Source organism: Oryctolagus cuniculus, chromosome 18, assembly GCF_964237555.1.
Source record: "Oryctolagus cuniculus chromosome 18, mOryCun1.1, whole genome shotgun sequence".
In the NCBI taxonomy this organism is placed as follows: Eukaryota; Metazoa; Chordata; class Mammalia; order Lagomorpha; family Leporidae; genus Oryctolagus; species Oryctolagus cuniculus.
Window position 1 is genome coordinate 68954438 of NC_091449.1, and position 20075 is coordinate 68974512.

At 64.9% G+C, this 20075-nt stretch overlaps 1 protein-coding gene across 2 annotated transcripts in view; it reads left to right on the forward strand.

Annotated features, from left to right (window-relative positions):
- ACSF3 (acyl-CoA synthetase family member 3) overlaps positions 1 to 20075 on the forward strand; it is a 49190-nt gene that overhangs the window by 19773 nt on the left and 9342 nt on the right. The window contains exons 6-7 of one of the 2 annotated variants that reach the window (XM_070061929.1): positions 1541 to 1650; positions 16364 to 16490. In XM_070061929.1, coding sequence (XP_069918030.1) covers positions 1541 to 1650; positions 16364 to 16490 — 237 coding nt within the window. The remainder of the gene's footprint in view (positions 1 to 1540; positions 1651 to 16363; positions 16491 to 20075) is intronic. The other variant, XM_070061930.1, reaches the window with a different exon arrangement.

Below are 20075 nucleotides of genomic sequence, written 5' to 3' on the forward strand. Positions count from 1 at the left end.
CCACTGCCTTTGGCCTGGCTCGGCCCAGCCATGGCTGTTCTAGGCCATCCAGGGAATGAGCTGGAAAGTGAATAGCGCGCTGTCACCCAGCCTTTCAAATCAATAAAAAATAAGCAGTCTTTAAAAGGGGCTTGAGGGACAAGTCCCTCTCTGATAAGTGGACGAGTCAGCACTTGCCCAGCCTGGGGCTCTGCGCCAGCCCTTGGTTTGGCCGTGGACCATGTGCTCGTCCGTGCTGTCCTTTTGGTGTCGTGGCTTAAAGGCCTGTGCATAGCCCAAGGTCTCGGAGATTTTCTGCTGTTTTTTCATAGAAGCTTCGTGGTTTCAGCTCCTGTGTTTCAGACTGAGATCGGTCTTCTTGTTTATTTGATTGAAAGGTAGAGTTAGAGACGAGAGGTCTTCCACCTGCTGGCTCGCTCCCCCAAGCATCCCCAACGGCCAAAGCCAGGAGCAGGAGCTGTTCCTGGGTCTTCCGTGTGGGTGCAGGGCCAAGCTCTTGGGCACCCTCCACTGCTTTCCCAGGTGCATTAGCGGGGAGCTGGATTGGTGTGGAGCAGCCGGCGCTCGTGTGGGATGAACCACTGCCACAGCCCCGGCGCTCCGTGGGTTTGTGTGCAGCTGAAGGGTCTGGGCTTGCATTCAGGCCTGGTCTCCTCCCTGCTCAGGCCCCCAGCCTGGGAGCCCGGTCTCTCCGGCCCCTGTGTCCACCTGAGTGCAGAGCCTGAGGCTCTCTGGAAGCTGAGGCGTGTGCCAGGCAGGACCAGCGGGTGGGCAGAGTCCGCGCTGGCCTTCCTGAGCGGGGGGAGTGACTCAGGGAGGTGGTGGGGCTCCTGGGCCTTCCAGCCTGTGTCCCTCCGCTGGGGCCCAGGCACCAGCACAGAGGCCAAAGCCCAGTTCAGGTCGCCTGGGCAGTGGTGCTGGACTCCTTGAAGAGCGACAGGGTCACGTCTCCCGCTACTGCCAGCTGCACAGTCCCTGTTGGCCTGAGAGGGCTGGCCGCCATCTGCGTCGGTGCAGGTCCCGCTGCCGCGCTGGGTAGCTGGGATGTGGCAGTGCCATGGCCCCAGCAGGTCCACAGGCCCCACGGGCCCCATGTCCCCTTGTGCTCCAAGCCTGACGGTGTGGCTGAGCTGCCGTTTTCACAGAGGGCTTGGCCTGAGCAGGAGGGGGAGCAGGCTCCAGCCGTGCCTGGTGGGGCGGCGCCGCCGTCCTGCTCCAGTCCTGAGCCCTGCTCGCATAGCCGCTCCAGGAGGTGCCGGGGCAGCCTCGCTGGCCGGAGCCAGTGTGTCCAGCTCCGCGCTGCAGCCTTGTCCTTACGACAGAGGTGTCCTGATGTGGCTGAGGGGCCCAGTGCCGAGCAGAGGCGTCGGCGCCTTCCCGCCCTGCACACTCACCACCCGCACCGAGGACGGCGGCGGCGTCACTGGGGTCCTCGGGTCAGCCTCTCGAAGTCGTGGAGCCCAGGCCCCCCTCAGGACGCTGGCGCCAAGGCCTGCTCGGGTCTGTCCTCCACGCCCTCAGCTCTGTGCTTGTCCTGCAGGTTCTGTGGGAACCCCGCTGCCCGGCGTAGAGGTGCGCATCGTCTCAGAGCGCCCGCAGGAGGGCTGCCCCTGCGCCGTCCACGCGGAGGGGGACGAGAGGGACACCCAGGTAGGACTGTGGGACACGTGGGTGCAGCGTGCGCGCCTTCCTCTGCCCTGTGTCCTGTCTGCCCCCGGACGGGACAGGAGGAGTCAGGCCAGCGGTCTCGGGCTCCACGCTCCATCCGTGGGAGCGTCTTCCTGAAGTGGGTCATGCAGCCTTGGCGAAGGAGAAGCCCAGGGCAGCGAGCCCATTTGGAGCCCTTGGTGGGGCCCTGGCCTCCTTCCGAGCCAGGCTGGCTGCAGATGTGCAGGGCCGGTCAGCCAAGCTGTCGGCAGGGGTAGCGATCCCGGTGTCAGACCTCGCGAGGGGACTTGAACAGGTTCACGCAAAGAGGAGTTAAAAGGTTGGTTTATTCTGGCGTAAAAGTTGAAATCCTTGGAGTTTTTCGTCTGTTTTCCTTGAGCTTTTTGAAGAGCCCTCGTGTGCGTGAACTTCCGAGATAAACTTGTCAGATCATTGCGTTCGCATGAGGCTCTGACAGCAGGCGCCGCGGGTCGCGTCCGGGACTTCCTGGAAGGAGCTGTGCTGACAGGAAGTGGCTTTCTCTCAGGCAGTGGCCGTGCTGGCTACCACCTGGAGTCCTCCTGCCGCCCCTGGGTCTTCCTGGTCCCCCGCACCTGTGCTGCTGGAGGTGGCACTGCTGTCAGAGGAGGGGGTGGGGAACGCTCTCCCGTCAACTGGCACCTGGCGTGGCTGCCCCGCCTGACCGCACTAATGCCCATCCTGTGATGTCCGCAGGGACTCCCCCGAGACACTGAAGCAGCAGCCCCCTGGGCCCTGGGGACACGTGGCACGGGACACACTCTGGCCTGACCCTACCGGTGCACAAGGACTTTAAGTGTTAAGCTCAAGGGCACTTTGGTCTAGGGGCAGCATGTTCTAGAACGTTCCCACCTCTGTCAAGGGGTCAGGGCCGTTCTGCTGGGGTGTGCACGGCTCACGGCTGTTTCCTCACATCCGGGGCCGCCCTGGGCGTCTGCCATCTCCTCGCTGTGCTGAGGGGCAGCTGGGAGCCTGGGCCGGCAGGGTGCGGTGGGGCACGTTGGGGGAGGAGCACCCAGCTCTCACTGCTTGTCTCGATCCCAGCTGGACAGGGGTCCTCCCCTGCAGCATCCTGAGCTCAGGGGCCCCTCACGTAACCATGGCTCAGGCCACGCTGGCTCGGGCAGCACGCGCAGACCTGTCCCCCTCATTAACCGTGGCTCAGGCCGCGCTGCCTCGGGCAGCACGCGCAGACCTGTCTGGTGGCCTGCGTCCACCCAGGCTGTGACTTGGTGTCTGCCGCTGCGCTGGGACTGGGAGTACTCGGACTCACCTGGACAGAGGTCGCCAGGCCCTCACTCACCGCTGGACCGTTCGCCAGTGCCTGGCAAGTGTGTGTGAGAAGCCGTGAGCTGTGTGGGGCATCTCCCCGGCTGCAGCTGGCCTGCCGGGGGCCTCGCTGGGGCTCGGTGCAGGCCCTTCCGTGCCCGCATCACCTTGTTCCACACCACGTCGGTGAGCCCGATCTGATGCTAACCACGCCCTCCGGCAGGGCCCCGGTGTCTTCGTGGCTCACGTGAGTGTGCACCCTGTACGTGTACCTGCCTCTGTGCTGCGTTCTGAGAGCAGGTGCTCGCTGCCTCGAGCGTTTGCTCATGAGGTTGGCGCTCGAGAGCACGGGTTTCAGTGCTGGGGTTTTGGTGGGAGGTGCCCGACGGCAGGCCCGAGGGCCCGTGGAGGGCGTGGCCGCAGGCCCGGCTCCCGGCCTGTGGAGCGCACCGTCCTCCTTTGGGGACAGGCTGCACGTCCCCCTGGGGGTCCCGCTGCTGAGTGAGGCGCCGCGCACCCTCACGCTCAGCCTTTGCTCCGCTCCGTCTGCAGCCAGCCTTGCGCCGTCTTGCGTGTGAGCCACAGGTGTGCGTCCTGCAGCTTGCCGGTTTTGCTGAGTTCCAGTGAGAGTCTGTGGGGCGGCTGTGTGTGCCGCGTGGTGCGCTCGGCATCACGCGTTTCTGTGAGACTTCAGCGTGTGACGCGCGCTGGCCCCCAGGCAGACGTGTCTGTGCCCCTGGCCGAAAGCTGCTGCCCCCCGCCTCCCTGGGCAGCTGGCGACCCTTCCAGTGGCCAGGAGCCGCTGGACCCTTCCTGGTGGCCAGGAGCCGCTGTTCCTGTGTCACACAGCTCTGGCTTCCTCGCTAGGCCGGAGGGAGCTTCTCGCGTGCCTGGGTTTGGGCGCTGGGTTCCCTGGGAGCCCGTCTTGTCCCCAGCCACGCACTGTAGGAGGTCTTGGTGCTCTGTGGGCACAGACACGAGCTGCGCACTGAGCCTCTCCTTTCTTCTTCTTCTTCTTTTTTTTAAATTTATTAGACAGGTAGAGTTATAGACAGAGAGAGAGAGAAAGGTCTTCCTTCCGTTGGTTCATGCCCCAAATGGCTGCTACGGCTGGCGCTGCGCCGATCCAAAGCCAGGAGCCAGGTGCTTCTCCTGGTCTCCCATGTGGGTGCAGGGCCCAAGGACCTGGGCCATCCTCCACTGCACTCCCGGGCCACAGCAGAGAGCTGGCCTGGAAGAGGGGCAACCAGGACAGAATCCGGCGCCCACATGGGATGCTGGCGCCGCAGGCGGAGGGTTAGCCGTGTGAGCCACGGCGCCAGCCCCGAGCTTCTCCTGCCTTTAATGCAGCCCCCACTGAGCACGGTTCTGCCTGAGCTGACAGGAAGGGGCCCCAGCACGGGGAGGGAGGGAGCGCGCCATGACGCAGTGCCGGACACTCAGGCTCTCACCGCTGCTGCGGCCTCGCTGCCTCAACGGCGGCCAGCAGCCCCGGGCGCTGCACATCTCGGTCACGGTGTCCGGAGACTCCAGTCTCCCCGGAGGTCGGGGCTGGGAGAACCGGGCCCCCTCCCCCTGCCCCGCCTTCCTGGCTCCCTCTGGCTACGCTGCCCTGCCGTGTACAGGGGTTAACTGCTGCCTCCCCGAGCAGCCCGTCTGCTGTGATGTCTTTCGTGTGCCCAGCTGGTGCCGCCTGTGAGCCCTGTGAGTGCCGCAGGCTTTGTGTCTTGATTTATTTATTTTATTTTTTCAAAACGCTCACTTAGACGAGAGCCAGACAGCAGCCAGTGACAGTGGGTGTGTCAGCAGATAAGTGGCTCACAGCTGCACGGCACACGCCCTCTGGCCGTGCCTTTGTGCAGAGCTGGAGCGTGCAGGCTGTGTGGGTGGCCGGGCCGGCGTGAACCCACTTCTCTGTTGTTATTCCCTTGCCGTGTCTCGCTGTGTGTCCACACGCGAGCTGTCACCGTGCACAGCAGGCTGCTCCTCGCGGCCCTCCTCCCGCTCCATGCCATCTGTCACCGTGGTGTGCTGTCAGCTGCTGCACCCGACCCACAGCAGGCTTGGGGCCCAGGAGGCCAGGCCCGGCGATGGGCTAGGCTGGAGCGGTAGCGCTGTCCCCGCAGGTGACGGCGTCCGCCTGGGGCAGGGCTGACGCGCGGCTTGTGAGCTCCCCACCGCTGTGGTAGATTTGCACAGGACCAGCAGGGAGGTGGCGGGGCCCCGAGTGGTGTCTCAGGTCCTGCTCTCTCCAGGACGGCCAGGCCTCGCCCCTCCGCCCTGCGGGGTGACCAGGTCCCGAGAGCACCCTTTCCGCACAGGTCTCTAGGGTGGCTGTGCCCAGCACCGGGCGGCACCCAGGGCTCAGGTTTCTCTCCTGAGTGTGGAATCCAGGAAACCAAATGTGCAGTTTATTGCTGCTCCTGGCTTTTCTTTTCTGTTTTTAAAGAATCCTGCAGCCTCACTGTGACCAGTTCTGGACAGCTTGGTCACCGAGAAAGAAGCGTCCCCCTAGTTCTCCGCAGCCCGCAGCCCGGGTGGCCACTCCACAGTTCTGCCCGTTTGTCCGCGTTTGCCTCCTCCGGACTTAAAAAACCAATTGAATAGAGGCAGAAAAGCGCCTGGGGACACTCAGCTTCCCTTCAGAGTTAAACTGCCGACAGCTGAGGTGTGGCAGGGCCGCGGCCGGCCAGCGTAGCAGAGGTCCTGGGGCTCTGGCACGAGGCAGGGCCGCCCGTGTTTGCTGCGCACGCGCCAGAGTCCTCAAACAGCACGGAGCCGCAGGAGGCACCGAGGCTGAGGGACCGCGGCTTCGACGGGAATCTGTGTGAACCGGGTGGGCACGCCTGCTGGGGCCCCGCCCAGGCTGCTGTCGCTGCCCAGGTGCCTTGGAGAAAACAGGTCCCAACAAGGGACCACGCAGTCACCACCGGAAAGGAAAGAAATGGAGACCTAATAAACAAACAGTTTTGGTTCGTGGGACACGACATCGGCACGCAGGCGCCCGAGCTGCTTCTGCGCACCGTGCGGTGTCTCTCTGAAGACGACACCAAGGAAGGAACCATTCACCGCACAGAACACTCAGTAGCTTTGGTCAGGGAGGTGAGGCAGCTGCGTGGACAACGGCAGCACTGACGGGAGCGGCCGGGAGTGAACAGACGGGCGTCCCGGCCGTGCAGTAGAGCTGCGAGAGAAGCCGCCCAGCGTCTCGCCGCCCTCGGGGATACAGGCCGCGACGGCACAGTCCTGGAACCTCAGAGCCTTGAGCGAGAGCAGGGCTGAGGCCCGGCGAGCGCCGGCCGAGTGTGACGTGGCCGGTGGCCGGGGCTACACACGTCACAGCAGCCGGCTGTCACCAGAGCGCTGAGACACGCAGGGAAGGGGTGCCTTCAGGACGCGGTGCAGAGGAGCCGGCACCCACTCCCAGGAACTCAGAGTGGACCGAGATCTGCACCTGAGACCTGAGACGGAACATTCCGAAGAGGCGGGAGCTCCCCGGCATTGGCCTGCGAGATTGTTTTTCTCTGTTTTCTTAAAGATTTATTTATTTGGAGGGCAGAGTTACACAGAGAGAAAGTGAGATCTGTCCGCTGGCTCACTCCCCAGATGACCACAGTGGCCGGGTCTGGGCCGGGCCAAAGCCAGTTTATTCCAGGTCTCCCACGTGGGTGCGGGGGCCCAAGCACTTGGGCCGTCTTCTGCTGCTGTCTCAGGCCACAGCAGGGAGCTGGATGGGAAGTGGAGCAGCCGGGACATGAACTGGCGCACATGTGGGATGCCAGCGCTGCAGGCGGTGGCGAAACATTCTACGCCACAGCAGTGGCCCCTAGAAATTATTTTTTTAAAATGAGACCCCAAAGGCACAGGGAACAGAAGCAGAAGCAGATGACTGGGACTTGGTCACGCTGACAAGTTTTTTTAGACTGAAGGATGCGGTCAGCAGGGGGAAAATATTTGTAAGCTGCATCTGGGGAGTTGGGATCCACTGCGTGCAGGGACCGAGGCTGCTCCGTATCAGGAAGCCTGACGGCCTGCTTAAAGATGGGCCAAAGCCAACATGCAGTCGGAAAAGTGCCCAGCACCACTGACTGTCAGACCACAGGTACCCCGTCTGCTTCCAGGACTGCTCACTTCTCACTGTGTGAAGGGCAGAGCGGCTGAGCGGTCCTCCGTCCACCAGTTCACTCCCCAGATGTCCACAGCACAAGGTCAGGCCCTGCGTCCGCTCCCCCGCGTGGGTGGCAGGGACCTCTCGGTGCACGTTAGCAGGAGCGGGATCGGAACCCGAGCGGGACTCAGTCCCGGGCATCCAGGCGGTGTCAGCCTGCTGGGCCGCAGGAGCCACGCGGGTGAGCGTCGTCGCCACGGTGACAGGGTGTGTGCGGTGTGGAGGAGGGACCTGAAAACGCAGCAGGAATGGAAGTTATGCAGCCTCCATGGCAGGGTCCCCCCGCCCCGTCCCGTGACCCTGACGTCCCACTGCTGGGCCTGTGCAGGAAAGGAGCGTGTCCAGGGCGGGGGCTGCGCACCGCCACGGCCCCCAGCTCTGCTCACGGGAGCCCGGCGGGGTCTGTGCACCGCCACGGCCCCCAGCTCTGCTCATGGGAGCCCGGCGGGGACGCGCGCACCGCCACGGCCCCCAGCTCTGCTCATGGGAGCCCGGCGGGGACGCGCGCATCGCCACGGCCCCCAGCTCTGCTCACGGGAGCCCGGCGGGGACTGCGCACCGCCACGGCCCCCAGCTCTGCTCATGGGAGCCCGGCGGGGACGCGCGCATCGCCACGGCCCCCCAGCTCTGCTCACGGGAGCCCGGCGGGGACTGCGCACCGCCACGGCCCCCAGCTCTGCTCACGGGAGCCCGTCGGGGACTGCGCACCGCCACGGCCCCCAGCTCTGCTCACGGGAGCCCGGCGGGGACGCGCATACCACCACGGCCCCCAGCTCTGCTCATGGGAGCCCGGCGGGGACGCGCATACCACCACGGCCCCCAGCTCTGCTCACGGGAGCCCGGCGGGGACGTGTGCACCTCCACCGCCCCCCAGCTCTGCTCACGGGAGCACGGCGGGGACGTGCGTACCGCCACGGCCCCCCAGCTCTGCTCACGGGAGCCCGGCGGGGACGCGTGCACCGCCACGGCCCCCCAGCTCTGCTCACGGGAGCCCGGCGGGGACGCGCGCACCGCCACGGCCCCCCAGCTCTGCTCACGGGAGCCCGGCGGGGACGCGCGCACCGCCACGGCCCCCAGCTCTGCTCACGGGAGCCCGGCGGGGACGTGCGTACCGCCACGGCCCCCCAGCTCTGCTCATGGGAGCACGGCGGGGACGTGCGTACCGCCACCGCCCCCAGCTCTGCTCACGGGAGCCCGGCGGGGACGCGCGTACCGCCCCCGCCCCCCAGCTCTGCTCACGGGAGCACTGCTTGCTGTCTGCTGGGCGTCCGTCGCCCACCGAGCCAGAACTCTTGCTGCCCCGACGGATCATGTGGTTCACACTTGCAGCCGCAGAACCGGTCCCGAGAGGCACCTGACTTCGTGGAAGGAGGGCGGGAAAGGTCGGTCACCCGCTGGGCAGGACCCCGCAGGGCACCAGGGGCGGGCAGAGCTCACGGCCCGGGCTGCTCCGCATCTCCCAGCACGGGGATGGACGCAATCCAGAGGTGGGCAGCTCCCGTGACCCTGAAGGCCAGCACTGGGCACCGGGCTGCTGCTGTCGGGGGCTGGGGCTTCTCCCTGGGGTGGAGAGGAGGCAGCCCCGGCTGCTCGGGCGGGGGCGGAGACACTGTCCAGGCAGCTCCTCCCCGGGGCAGCCGCCAGCAGGGCGTCCTGTGCCCAGCTCCTCCCTCCCCGGGGTTCTGGAGTTCTCACTGCCGCCTCGCGCATGTGTGTTCCGCGGTAGCTCTGACGGGCGTGGGTCTCCCCTGTGGCCGGCTGTCCCGTTGGTGGTCTTGCTTTGAAGGGCAGAGTCAGTGCCCATCTGCTATCCACTCCCCAGATGACCACAGCAGCCTGGGCGGAGCTCCATCCAGGCCTCCCGGCGGGCGGCAAGGACCCAGCTACCTGAGCTGTCACCCTGCCTCCCGGCGGGCGGCAAGGACCCGGCTACCTGAGCTGCCACCCTGCCTCCCGGTGTGTTTTGTTGCTGGTTGTCCTTTTACCTGTCCCATTCTTTCCATGGAGTCGGTTTGGTCTTCTTTGTGCTCTGCCATGCCAGGCTACGTAGGAGACAACCCAGTGTCCCGCGTTCTGGCTGTTCCCTCTTGCATGTCGTGGGGCGAGGTCGCTGAAGCTGGACACGTGCCAGGCTTCAGCTGCCGCGTCTCGGGGGCTCCTGCCTGGCTCCAGGTGGCGCAGGCTCCTCCTGGGCATTCTGTGTTTTTACCTGGACGTCTGGGGTTCGCCTGATGCGTGGGCGCCACGTGGTTGCCCAGTGGTTCCAACACAACCTGGTGACAGCCGACCTGGTGGTCTCGTGCAGACGGTGTCCTGCCACTCACCCATGAGGGCCGCCTCTGCACCTGCACACCCGCGGCCCTGGGCTGGGCGGCCTGGGGGGCGTCCAGCGTGGCACGGCAGGCGTCCCACACGGCTGCGCGTGTCTCAGACGACCTCTCCCCTCGTTCTTTCCAGCTGAGGTTCACCTCCAGCTGTTCGTTGCTGGGAGGAATTTCTCACATGGGGTTTTTGTGTGTTGGCCTCATCATTGAACTCACTCCGGAGCTGGGGGCTTTGGGGCAGGTCTGGGAATCACACACACAGTCGTGTCGTGTCCTCCTTCCGTGCCTGTGTGCCGGGATTCCTGTGCCCGCCTTGGGACAGCAGCACTGAGGCTGGGCGGCCCCGTCCATGTCCTCGCCGTGAGGCATCCGGTCTTTGTCCAGGTGTGACGTCAGCCGTGGGTGTTTACAGATCCCGTTCTAGGTCTGATGTGCTGTTATCTTGTTGTTTCGTTTTGTTTTTTAAGATTTATTTGTTTGAAAGGCAGATTGACAGAGGGAGAGATCGTCCACCTGCTGCTTCACTCCCCAAATGGCCACAATGGGCAGAGCTGCGCTGATCTGAAGCCAGGAGCTTCCTCCAGGTCTCCCATGTGGGTGCAGGGGCCCAAGCACTTGGGCCATCTTCTGCTTTCCCAGGCCACAGCAGAGAGCTGGATCGGAAGTGGAACAGCCAGGTCTTGAACCGGCACCCATCTGGGATGCCGGCACAGTAGGCAGCAGCTTTACCCACTACGCCACAGCGCCGGCCCCAGAATCAACATCTTAAAAAAAAAAAAAGGCAGATGAGAAGTGTTGCACCTGTGCAGGACTCACCGTGTGTGGAACGAGGGGACTGGCTATGGATGCACGGGGTGCACATGTCACCCTGCTCTAGCTTCACACCACACCCCTGTGCCCTGCACCTGCACACTGCACCCCTGTGAGCACTGCACCTGCACACCACACCCCTGTGCCCTGCACACCACACCCCTGTGCCCTGCACCTGCACACGACACCCCTGTGCCCTGCACCTGCACACAAGACGCCTGGGTGCCCTGCACCTGCACACCACACCCCTGTGCCCTGCACCTGCACACCACACCCCTGTGCCCTGCACACCACACCCCTGTGCACTGCACCTGCACCCCTGTGCACTGCACCTGCACACCACACCCCTGTGCCCTGCACCTGCACACCACACCCCTGTGCACTGCACCTGCACACAAGACACCTGGGTGCCCTGCACCTGCACACCACACCCGTGTGCACTGCACCTGCACACCACACCCCTGTGCCCTGCACACCACACCCCTGTGCACTGCACCTGCATACCGCACCCCTGTGCCCTGCACCTGCACACCACACCCCTGTGAGCACTGCACCTGCACACCACACCCCTGTGCCCTGCACACCACACCCCTGGGTGCCCTGCACACCACACCCCTGTGCCCTGCACCTGCACACCACACCCCTGTGCCCTGCACCTGCACACCACACCCCTGTGCCCTGCACACCACGCCCCTGTGCCCTGGATTTGTACACTGGACACTTAGGTGAACTAGATTTTCTTTTAAAAACCTTTTTCTTTCTCTAACAGTAAGTTAACATTTGCTCACTGTGATTTTTTACTTTTAAACTTTTTAATATCTTAAAGCTTTTTTAAAGATTTTATTTACTTATTTGAAAGTCAGAGTTACACAGAGGAGAGACAGAGAGAGAGAGAGAGGTCTTTCATCCACTGGTTCACTCCCCAATTGGCCACAACAGCTGGAGCTACAATGATCCGAGCCAGGAGCCAGGACATGTGTGCAGGGTAGGGGATGGACACGTGTGCGGGGTGGGGGTGGACATGTGTGCAGGGTGGGGATGGACCTGTGTGCAAGGTGGGGGTGGACACGTGTGCAGGTGGGGAAGGACACGTGTGCAAAGTGGGGGTGGACACGTGTGCAGGTGGGGAATGGGCCTGTGTGCAGGTGGGGATGGACCTGTGTGCAAGGTGGGGGTGGACACGTGTGCAGGTGGGGAAGGACACGTGTGGGAGGGTTGGTGTTGTCTGAAGCGTTAGTATGCTCTGCAGTGGAAAAGGGGCGGAGAAGAGCCTGCACTAGAAACTAGTCTGGGCACGCCGGAGAAAGAAGGGCCACGGGGCACACAGGGAAACCCCAGCAAGGCTCAAGCCATCCCGAGGCGCAGGGTGGGATCTGGGATGGGGCTTAATTGAATATTGGAAAGGGGCAGAGTTCGGGGCAGGGCCTGAAGAGCACCCGCTTCCCTGCCTTTTGGCAAATCCCAGATGTGTCGTGGTGTCAGGTACGCAATGGCAGTGCGGTGCCGCCATGGTGACTACTGACCTGGGGTCCTCCCAGGCACACGGGGGCAGCCATGGTGACTACTGACCTGGGGTCCTCACAGGCACACGGGGGCAGCCATGGTGACTACTGACCTGGGGTCCTCACAGGCACACGGGGGCAGCCATGGTGACTACTGACCTGGGGTCCTCACAGGCACACGGGGCAGCCATGGTGACTACTGACCTGGGAGTCCTCACAGGCACACGGGGCAGCCATGGTGACTACTGACCTGGGGTCCTCACAGGCACACGGGGCAGCCATGGTGACTACTGACCTGGGGTCCTCACAGGCACACGGGGGCAGCCATGGTGACTACTGACCTGGGGGTCCTCACAGGCACACGGGGGCAGCCATGGTGACTACTGACCTGGGGTCCTCACAGGCACACGGGGGCAGCCATGGTGACTACTGACCTGGGGGTCCTCACAGGCACACGGGGCAGCCATGGTGACTGTACTGACCTGGGGGCCATCACAGGCACACGGGGCAGCCATGGTGACTACTGACCTGGGGGTCCTCACAGGCACACGGGGGCAGCCATGGTGACTACTGACCTGGGGGTCCTCACAGGCACACGGGGGCAGCCATGGTGACTACTGACCTGGGGTCCTCACAGGCACACGGGGCAGCCATGGTGACTACTGACCTGGGGTCCTCACAGGCACACAGGGCAGCCATGGTGACTACTGACCTGGGGTCCTCACAGGCACACGGGGGCAGCCATGGTGACTACTGACCTGGGAGTCCTCAAAGGCACACGGGGCAGCCATGGTGACTGTAGTGACCTGGGGGTCCTCACAGGCACACGGGGGCAGCCATGGTGACTGTACTGACCTGGGGTCCTCACAGGCACACGGGGCAGCCATGGTGACTACTGACCTGGGGTCCTCACAGGCACACGGGGCAGCCATGGTGACTACTGACCTGGGGTCCTCACAGGCACACGGGGCAGCCATGGTGACTACTGACCTGGGGTCCTCACAGGCACACAGGGCAGCCATGGTGACTACTGACCTGGGGTCCTCACAGGCACACGGGGGCAGCCATGGTGACTACTGACCTGGGAGTCCTCAAAGGCACACGGGGCAGCCATGGTGACTGTAGTGACCTGGGGGTCCTCACAGGCACACGGGGGCAGCCATGGTGACTGTACTGACCTGGGGTCCTCACAGGCACACGGGGCAGCCATGGTGACTACTGACCTGGGGTCCTCACAGGCACACGGGGCAGCCATGGTGACTACTGACTTGGGGTCCTCACAGGCACACGGGGGCAGCCATGGTGACTACTGACCTGGGAGTCCTCACAGGCACACGGGGGCAGCCATGGTGACTACTGACCTGGGGTCCTCACAGGCACACGGGGCAGCCATGGTGACTACTGACCTGGGGTCCTCACAGGCACACGGGGCAGCCATGGTGACTGTACTGACCTGGGGTCCTCACAGGCACACGGGGCAGCCATGGTGACTGTACTGACCTGGGGGCCATCACAGGCACACGGGGGCAGCCATGGTGACTACTGACCTGGGAGTCCTCACAGGCACACGGGGCAGCCATGGTGACTATACTGACCTGGGGTCCTCACAGGCACACGGGCGGCAGGCTCATTGATGCATCCAGCTGGGGCTGGTTCTGTTACAGCACCTTGGAACTTGCAGCCCGTGGTGCACAGAGGCGGCTTGGGAGACTGGGCTGTCGCGGGGGCCAGCTGTGGCTGCTGCACCAGTGGCCCGGGGGCTGTCACGCGGGGGCCACGCCGCCTCAGGGGCCGGGCAGGGCTGGCCTGCCTCAGCTCCTCTGTCAGCTCCCTGCCGGCCTGCGGTGTGTTGGCCTTAGACTTGCTGCTTGGGTCTGCGGTCAGCCCTCTTCCTGACCTGCGTCCTGCGCAGAGTGCGTCCGGATCAGATGTTCCCACCTGGTTCTGCTTTCCACGTGGTTCTCCCGAGTCCTCGTGGTTCCTGCTTCCTGGGTGTGTCCTCACTGCTGGCAGCAGCAGCTGCGCTGCTCAGAGCTCCGCTGCTGGTTCCTGGTGTCCGGTGAAGCCGGCGGCGGCAGGCTGCTTCAAGTGTGGCGTTGGGAGCCCTGGGTCTTGTTGATCTTTATTACTGGCCTCGTTGGTTTAGACTTGCGACTTCCAGCCGCCGTCTGTGGGACCTGTTTCAGTGTTGGGTTTTTGTTGTTGTTAATGAACTTTTTTAAAGTTCCATTTATGGAGGCTGGCGTTGCACAGTGGACCCAGCCACTGCCTGTGAGGCTGGCGTCTCCTGGGCGCTGGTTCCTGTCCCAGCTGTTCCACTCCAGTCCAGCTCCCTGAGAAAGCAGGGGAAGATGACCCAGGTGCTTTGGCTGTGGCACCCACGTGGGACACCTGGACGAAGCTGCTGGTTCCTGGCTTCAGCCTGGCCCAGCTTAGCCTCTCCTGGTCGTTGGGACCAGTGGATGGAAGAAATCCCTCTCTGTAGCTCTTTTTTGTTTTATTTATTTGTAAGCTAGAGCAACAGAGAGACAGACCAAGATATTCCATCCACTGGTTCATTTCTCAGATGCCTTAGTCACTGGGGCTCTGCCAGGCCGGAGCCGGGAGCCAGCAGCTTGAGCCGGGTCTGGCGAGTGGGTGGCAGGGACTGAAGGACTTGGGCTGTCACCTGCTGCCTCCCAAGGCGTAGGCAGGAAGCTGGATGGGAAGTGGAGCAGGGACTCGATCCCAGGCTCCGCTATGAGACGCCAATGTCCCAAGCAGTGCACCACACGCCCCTCCCCCAGCTGCGCCAGCACTGGCCCGTCCACCCAGGGCAGGGAACAGACGAGGGCGACAGTGGGAGATGCAGGGAACACAAGTCTGTGCTCCTTTAAAAAGCACACAGGGCTGGCGCCGTGGCATAGCATGCCAGCCTCCCATATGGGCGCAGGTTCAAATCCAGGCTGCTCCACTTCCGATCCAGCTCTCTGCTGTGGCCTGGGAAAGCAGTGGAAGATGGCCCAAGTCCTTGGACCCCTGCACCCATGTGGGAGAACCGGAAGAAGCTCCTGGCTCCTGGCTTTGGATCGGCTCAGCTCTGCCATTCAAGTAAATAAATAAATATTAAACACACACACACCTCCGAGCAGGAGGAGGCCAGAAGTTGTGCAGGTGCTGGACGTGAAGCCTGGCCACCTGCCTGGAGGTGCCCACCTGCTGGCCAGTGCTGGAGGGCAGGATCTCACCTGCCGTCCAGTGCTGGGGGGCGGGATCTCACCTGCTGTCCAGTGCTGGGGGGTGGGATCTCACCTGCCGGCCAGTGCTGGGGGGTGGGATCTCACCTGCTGTCCAGTGCTGGGGGGCGGGATCTCACCTGCTGTCCAGTGCTGGGGGGCGGGATCTCACCTGCTGTGCAGTGCTGGGGGGCAGGATCTCACCTGCTGGCCAGGTGCTGTGGGGCAGGGTCCCTGCCATCCGGTGCTGGGGGGCGGGTTCCTGTGTCCAGTGCTGGGGGGCAGGGTCCCTGCCATCCAGTGCTGGGGGGCGGGTCCCTGTGTCCAGTGCTGGGGGGTGGGTCCCTGTGTCCAGTGCTGGGGGCGGGGTCCCTGTGTCCAGTGCTGGGGGATGGGTCCCTGTGTGCAGTGCTGGGGGGCGGGTCCCTGTCGTCCAGTGCTGGGGGCGGGGTTCCTGTGTCCAGTGCTGGGGGGGCGAGTCCCCGTGTCCAGTGCTGGGGGCGGGGTTCCTGTGTCCAGTGCTGGGGGGGCAGGTCCCTGTGTCCAGTGCTGGGGGGCGGGGTCCCTGTGTCCAGTGCTGGGGGCGGGCTCCCTGCCGTCCAGTGCTGAGGGGTGCCAGTGCTGGGGGGCGGGCTCCTGCCGACGAGGCACCTGTTGGACGCTGAGGGTTCAGCTTTGTGTCCCAGGTCAGGTAAGTGAGTGACACAGTTTTATAGCCTGTGCAGAGGTTCCTGGTTTTTAGAAGAGGAGGCGGAGTCTCCCCAGAAGCTGTGCCGAGGGCGGCGGGTGAGCCCGTGGGGGTGAGTGCGCGCCTGTGGCTCCGGCTCAGCTGCTCCTCTGCCCTTGCAGAGTGGCCAGGTTCCGGGAGGCTTTGGCGTGTCCGCGCCGTCCTCTGCTGCCCCGTCCCAGGAGTCTGTGCCTGATGCCGTCAGGTTCACGGGAAGCGGCCTCGCCCCCGCACCGTGTTCAGGCGAGTGCTGACGCCCTGCTCCCCTTCTCCCCTGTAGCCAAGGCTCCCTGGTCCCCCTGGGGCTTTCTGGGGCTCCCTGACCGTTCAGCCTGAGCAGCCCTGTGTGGTTGGTCACTCCGAGCAGAGCCGTCCCCCAGGAGGGCGTGGGCAGCTGCCCCTCTGTGCCCCACAGCGTGCCTGACGGTTGACACAGCATGTGCGGGTGGTCAGCCAGGAGGCCAGCCCCACCCCGCGCCGGGGCCTGGCGGAGTGCGTGTGCAGGAGGAGTTAGAGTGCCAGGAGCAGGAGGCCGTCTGGGGCCCGTTGAGACGCTGGGCAGGTGCGAGGGCAGCGCACTTCCCGGTGTCTCCTCCCAGGGAGGTGTGGGGCGCAGGGGGCGCAGGGGCCCTGCTCTGACCTGCACGTCCCCCCTTCCACAGGTGACCCCTGGCTTCGAGGAGAAGGAAGGGGAGCTGCTGGTCAGGGGGCCCTCCGTGTTTCGAGAATACTGGAACAAACCAGAAGAAACTAGAGACGCATTCACCGCGGATGGCTGGTTTAAAACAGGTGGGGCCCAGCTCCACAGGGCAGGGTGGGGCTCACTGCCCTCTGTACTGGGGTCACAGAGCCTGGGTGCCCCCAGAGTCTGCAGCAGGCACAGGAGGGAGGTGGCTGGCCCCGCACGGCCCTAGAAGGGGGCCTGTGTAGCCCGCTGCCCCTGCCAGGTGCCCCCACACACACACAGTGACCCCTGTGGGCTCCTTCAGGGAGGGTCTCACTGCCCTCCAGCAGGCTCCTTCCACGTGCAGGTACCACCGCTGCCTGCCGCCATGCAGCCCTCTCCCCGCTGCGCTGGGTCAGGAGCGGTTCTTGGGCTGCCGGTCTGCTCCCCGAGCTGCCTGCGGGGCAGGGGCCCATCAGGAGAGGGGAGCCCCTGGAGGCAGCGGGCCCTTCCCCTGGTGGGCCGCGGGAGGACATGGAGGCCCAGGAGGTACTCAGGCGCCTCTGCGGTGGCCCGCGCGTGGACACGCCCAGCGTCAGCTCCTGACAGCCGCGGGCTTCTGAGTGGATGCTCTGTGCTTGTGAATGTCTGTGCTCAGTGTGCAGGCGTTTGTCACGACCCTGGTCATTTTTCCGGAAGGAAAGACCTGCTCTATCCCCATGTCCGTCATGCTGCCTCCAGCTGAAACAGGTTCCGTCCTGAGCCCCGGCAGGCCCCAGGAGCCGTCACCATGCACGTCTGAGTGTGGTCCCGGGTGTCGGGAGGAAGAGGCGTGTGTGTGTGTGTGTGTGTGTGTGGAGCGTGTGCTGCTGTGAGCCGACTCCTGCCCGTGCGCGCAGGTCCCAGCTGCTCTGGGGAGGTCACAGGTCAGTGTGCTCTGTGGGTGGTGAGGTCTCCGGCACAGCCTCCTGCTCATTGGCCGGGGTCACGGAGTGACAGCTCACCAGCCCAATGGGGTGCCCCCGAGCCTGGGAAAGCTGGGGACTATGCTGCCCGGAGTCCATGCTGCTGAGGGAGGAGGGAGGGAGGGAAGGAGGGAGGTGAGGGCCCCGCCCCCTCCCCCCTCCCTCCCTGGCGAGGAGCTGGGGGCCGGGGCTCCTTGTCTTCCTGCTGCTCGCATGTCCACCTGTGGTCCTGAACCCCGCTGGGTTTCTCTCTCACTTGCCGCCTGCCCCCCTCATCCCAGCAGCTGGGATCAGAAGTGTCCAAGTCCCACAGGCCAGGGGAGGAGGGGTGGTGGTGGTGGTACCTGACACCGCGGCGGACGGCTGGGCAGAGGGTGCTCCGGAGGTTTGCCGAGCACTGCTTGGTGAGCTCCGGCCCCAGGCAAAGGCCCCTCCGTGGGGCTGGGCTTCACAGAGGGTCAGGGCTGTGCCCAGGGCTGGTGGCGCGGGTGGCGCGCCGGTGTGCCCGTGGCAGGATGTGGCGGTGGGTTCACAGCCTGTGACCTCCCCGTGGGGGCCAACCCTGCCTGCTGGCCTTCCCACGTGGCCCCGTGAGCAGCCCTCATGGAAGCCTGCCTTGCTTTGTAGCCGTCCTCTTTATTTTTAAATTCAGATTTTTAAAAATTGCAGGTTTTTTTTTTTTTTTATTTAAAAGCAGAGGCACCAAAACCTTGTGGGTTTTGCCGGCGTGGGGCCGTGAGCCGCCGGGCTGGCACCGATGCGTGTGCGGGCGGTTGGCGTGAACACGTCTGCAGCCCCCTCGGATGTGTTTCAGCTGCAGGGGGAGCGTGCGTTAATTACTGCACGGAGCTGCTCGGGAGATGACTCGGATCCAGCGTGATCTCCGTAGTGCGCGGGAACAGGAAGGGAGGGGTGGGTCTAATTGGCTCTCAGGGCGAGCCTTTGTCACAGGCGGCAGCGACACGGCTGCACATGCGAGCGCGCAATCAGCCCACAGCTGCTGCTCTGCAGAGAGGAGTCAGGAGAAATTAGACTTAACCCCTTCCGTCCACCCAGCGCCGCCCGCTGCCGGGTCTCTGGCTGGCGAGGCCTAGGGAGTTGCGCCGAGGGCGCCGGGTCCGGGTGGAAGGGGAGGTCCCACTTGGGTGCCCGCGGCGCTGTCTGTCACGCTGCCTGCCCAGCTCCTGCCTGAAGCCCCATCTGCCCCAGGACCTGCGGAGCTCCTGGCGAGGCCTCGGGTCTGGCCGCTGTCCAGGGAGGAGTAGGGTCCTCTCTAGTGCTTTCAGAACACACTCGGCTCAGCTCGTGCCCGGGCGGAAGGACAGGTGGCCCAGGAGCCAGGCACCCTCCGGGCTGGGCGGCTGCTGCTGGAGCCCCTGCCTCAGGTGGCCTGAGTGAGCAGCCGCCCCTCCAGGGGCCCAGGGACTGATCTCAGGACAGCCGGGGCGGGGAGAGGTTCAGACAGGGCTGAGTCCCCGAAGTCTGAGAAACAGCGGGGGACGGAGTGTCCGGGAGAGGTTCAGACAGGGCTGAGTCCCCGAAGTCTGAGAAACAGAGGGGGACGGAGTGTCCGGGAGGTGGATCCCAGCCCCAGAAGGGAGGAGACGGTGGGCCTATCACCCATGACCGTCCAGGGCCAGCTGAGGGGCACACGGCCCCAGAAGGGAGGGGGCGGTGGGCCTATCACCCATGGCCGTCCAGGGCCAGCTGAGGGGCACACGGCCCCAGCAGGGAGGGGGCGGTGGGCCTATCACCCATGGCCGTCCAGGGCCAGCTGAGGGGCACACGGCCCCAGCAGGGAGGGGGCGGTGGGCCTATCACCCATGGCCGTCCAGGGCCAGCTGAGGGGCACACGGCCCCAGAAGGGAGGGTCAGTGGGCCTATCACCCATGGCCGTCCAGGGCCAGCTGCGGGGCACACGGCTCTGTTCCCCACATGGCTGCCGGGCAGAAGCTCCGCGTCCAGCTGCCTGGGGCTGCTGGCCCTGGGACTCCCCGGGCACTGGATCCTGGAGCCAGGCAGTGTCCTGCTTACGTCCTGGGCAGGGACGAAGTTTAAAGGGCTCTTGCGGGTCAGTTGGGATTCCTCAGCAGAGGAAGAGCCCTGGCCGGAGAGGAGACGCAGGGCCGGCCGAGGCAGGTGAGAGGGGCCCGTGGGGGACTGAGGGGCAGCTCGGTCAGCAGAGCCCCCCAGCAGTGGTGCAGGCTGGTTCTCCGCCGGACGAGCGTGCTCCCGGCCTCCCCTGCAGAGCAGCCTGGAAGTGAAGGAGGATGGAGCCCAGCGAGGCCTGAGACCCCGCCCGGCGGCCCCGAGCAGGGGCACCAGCGTCGCAGGCCAGCGCTGCCCAGCCCGGGCCCAGCCAGGAGGGAGGGGCAGACACCAGCGGAGGGGACGTCAGCGCTGCGGGTCGTGCCGGGAGGCGGGGGCCCTGTGTGAATGGAGCCACACACGTGTGCCGTCGGCCCGCTGAGGTGGGCGTCGTGGGGGAGCCAGCGTCCGTGTTGGAGTGCTGGTTCTGGTTCCTGCCCACTCCACTCCCAGTCCAGCTTTCTGCCGACGCACCTGGGAAGGCGGCCGGTGATGCCCGAGTGCTTGTCCCTGCCAGGTTTCCAGCCCTTTGCCGTGGGTTCCCGGGGCACTTGTGTCTGCAGTTCTGTGTGAGGCCACGAGGGGCCGTGCCAGTGCACGGTGGAGCCGAGGCTGCAGGGTGTGGGGACTGCGTCCCTCAGTCAGGCTGTAGTGACG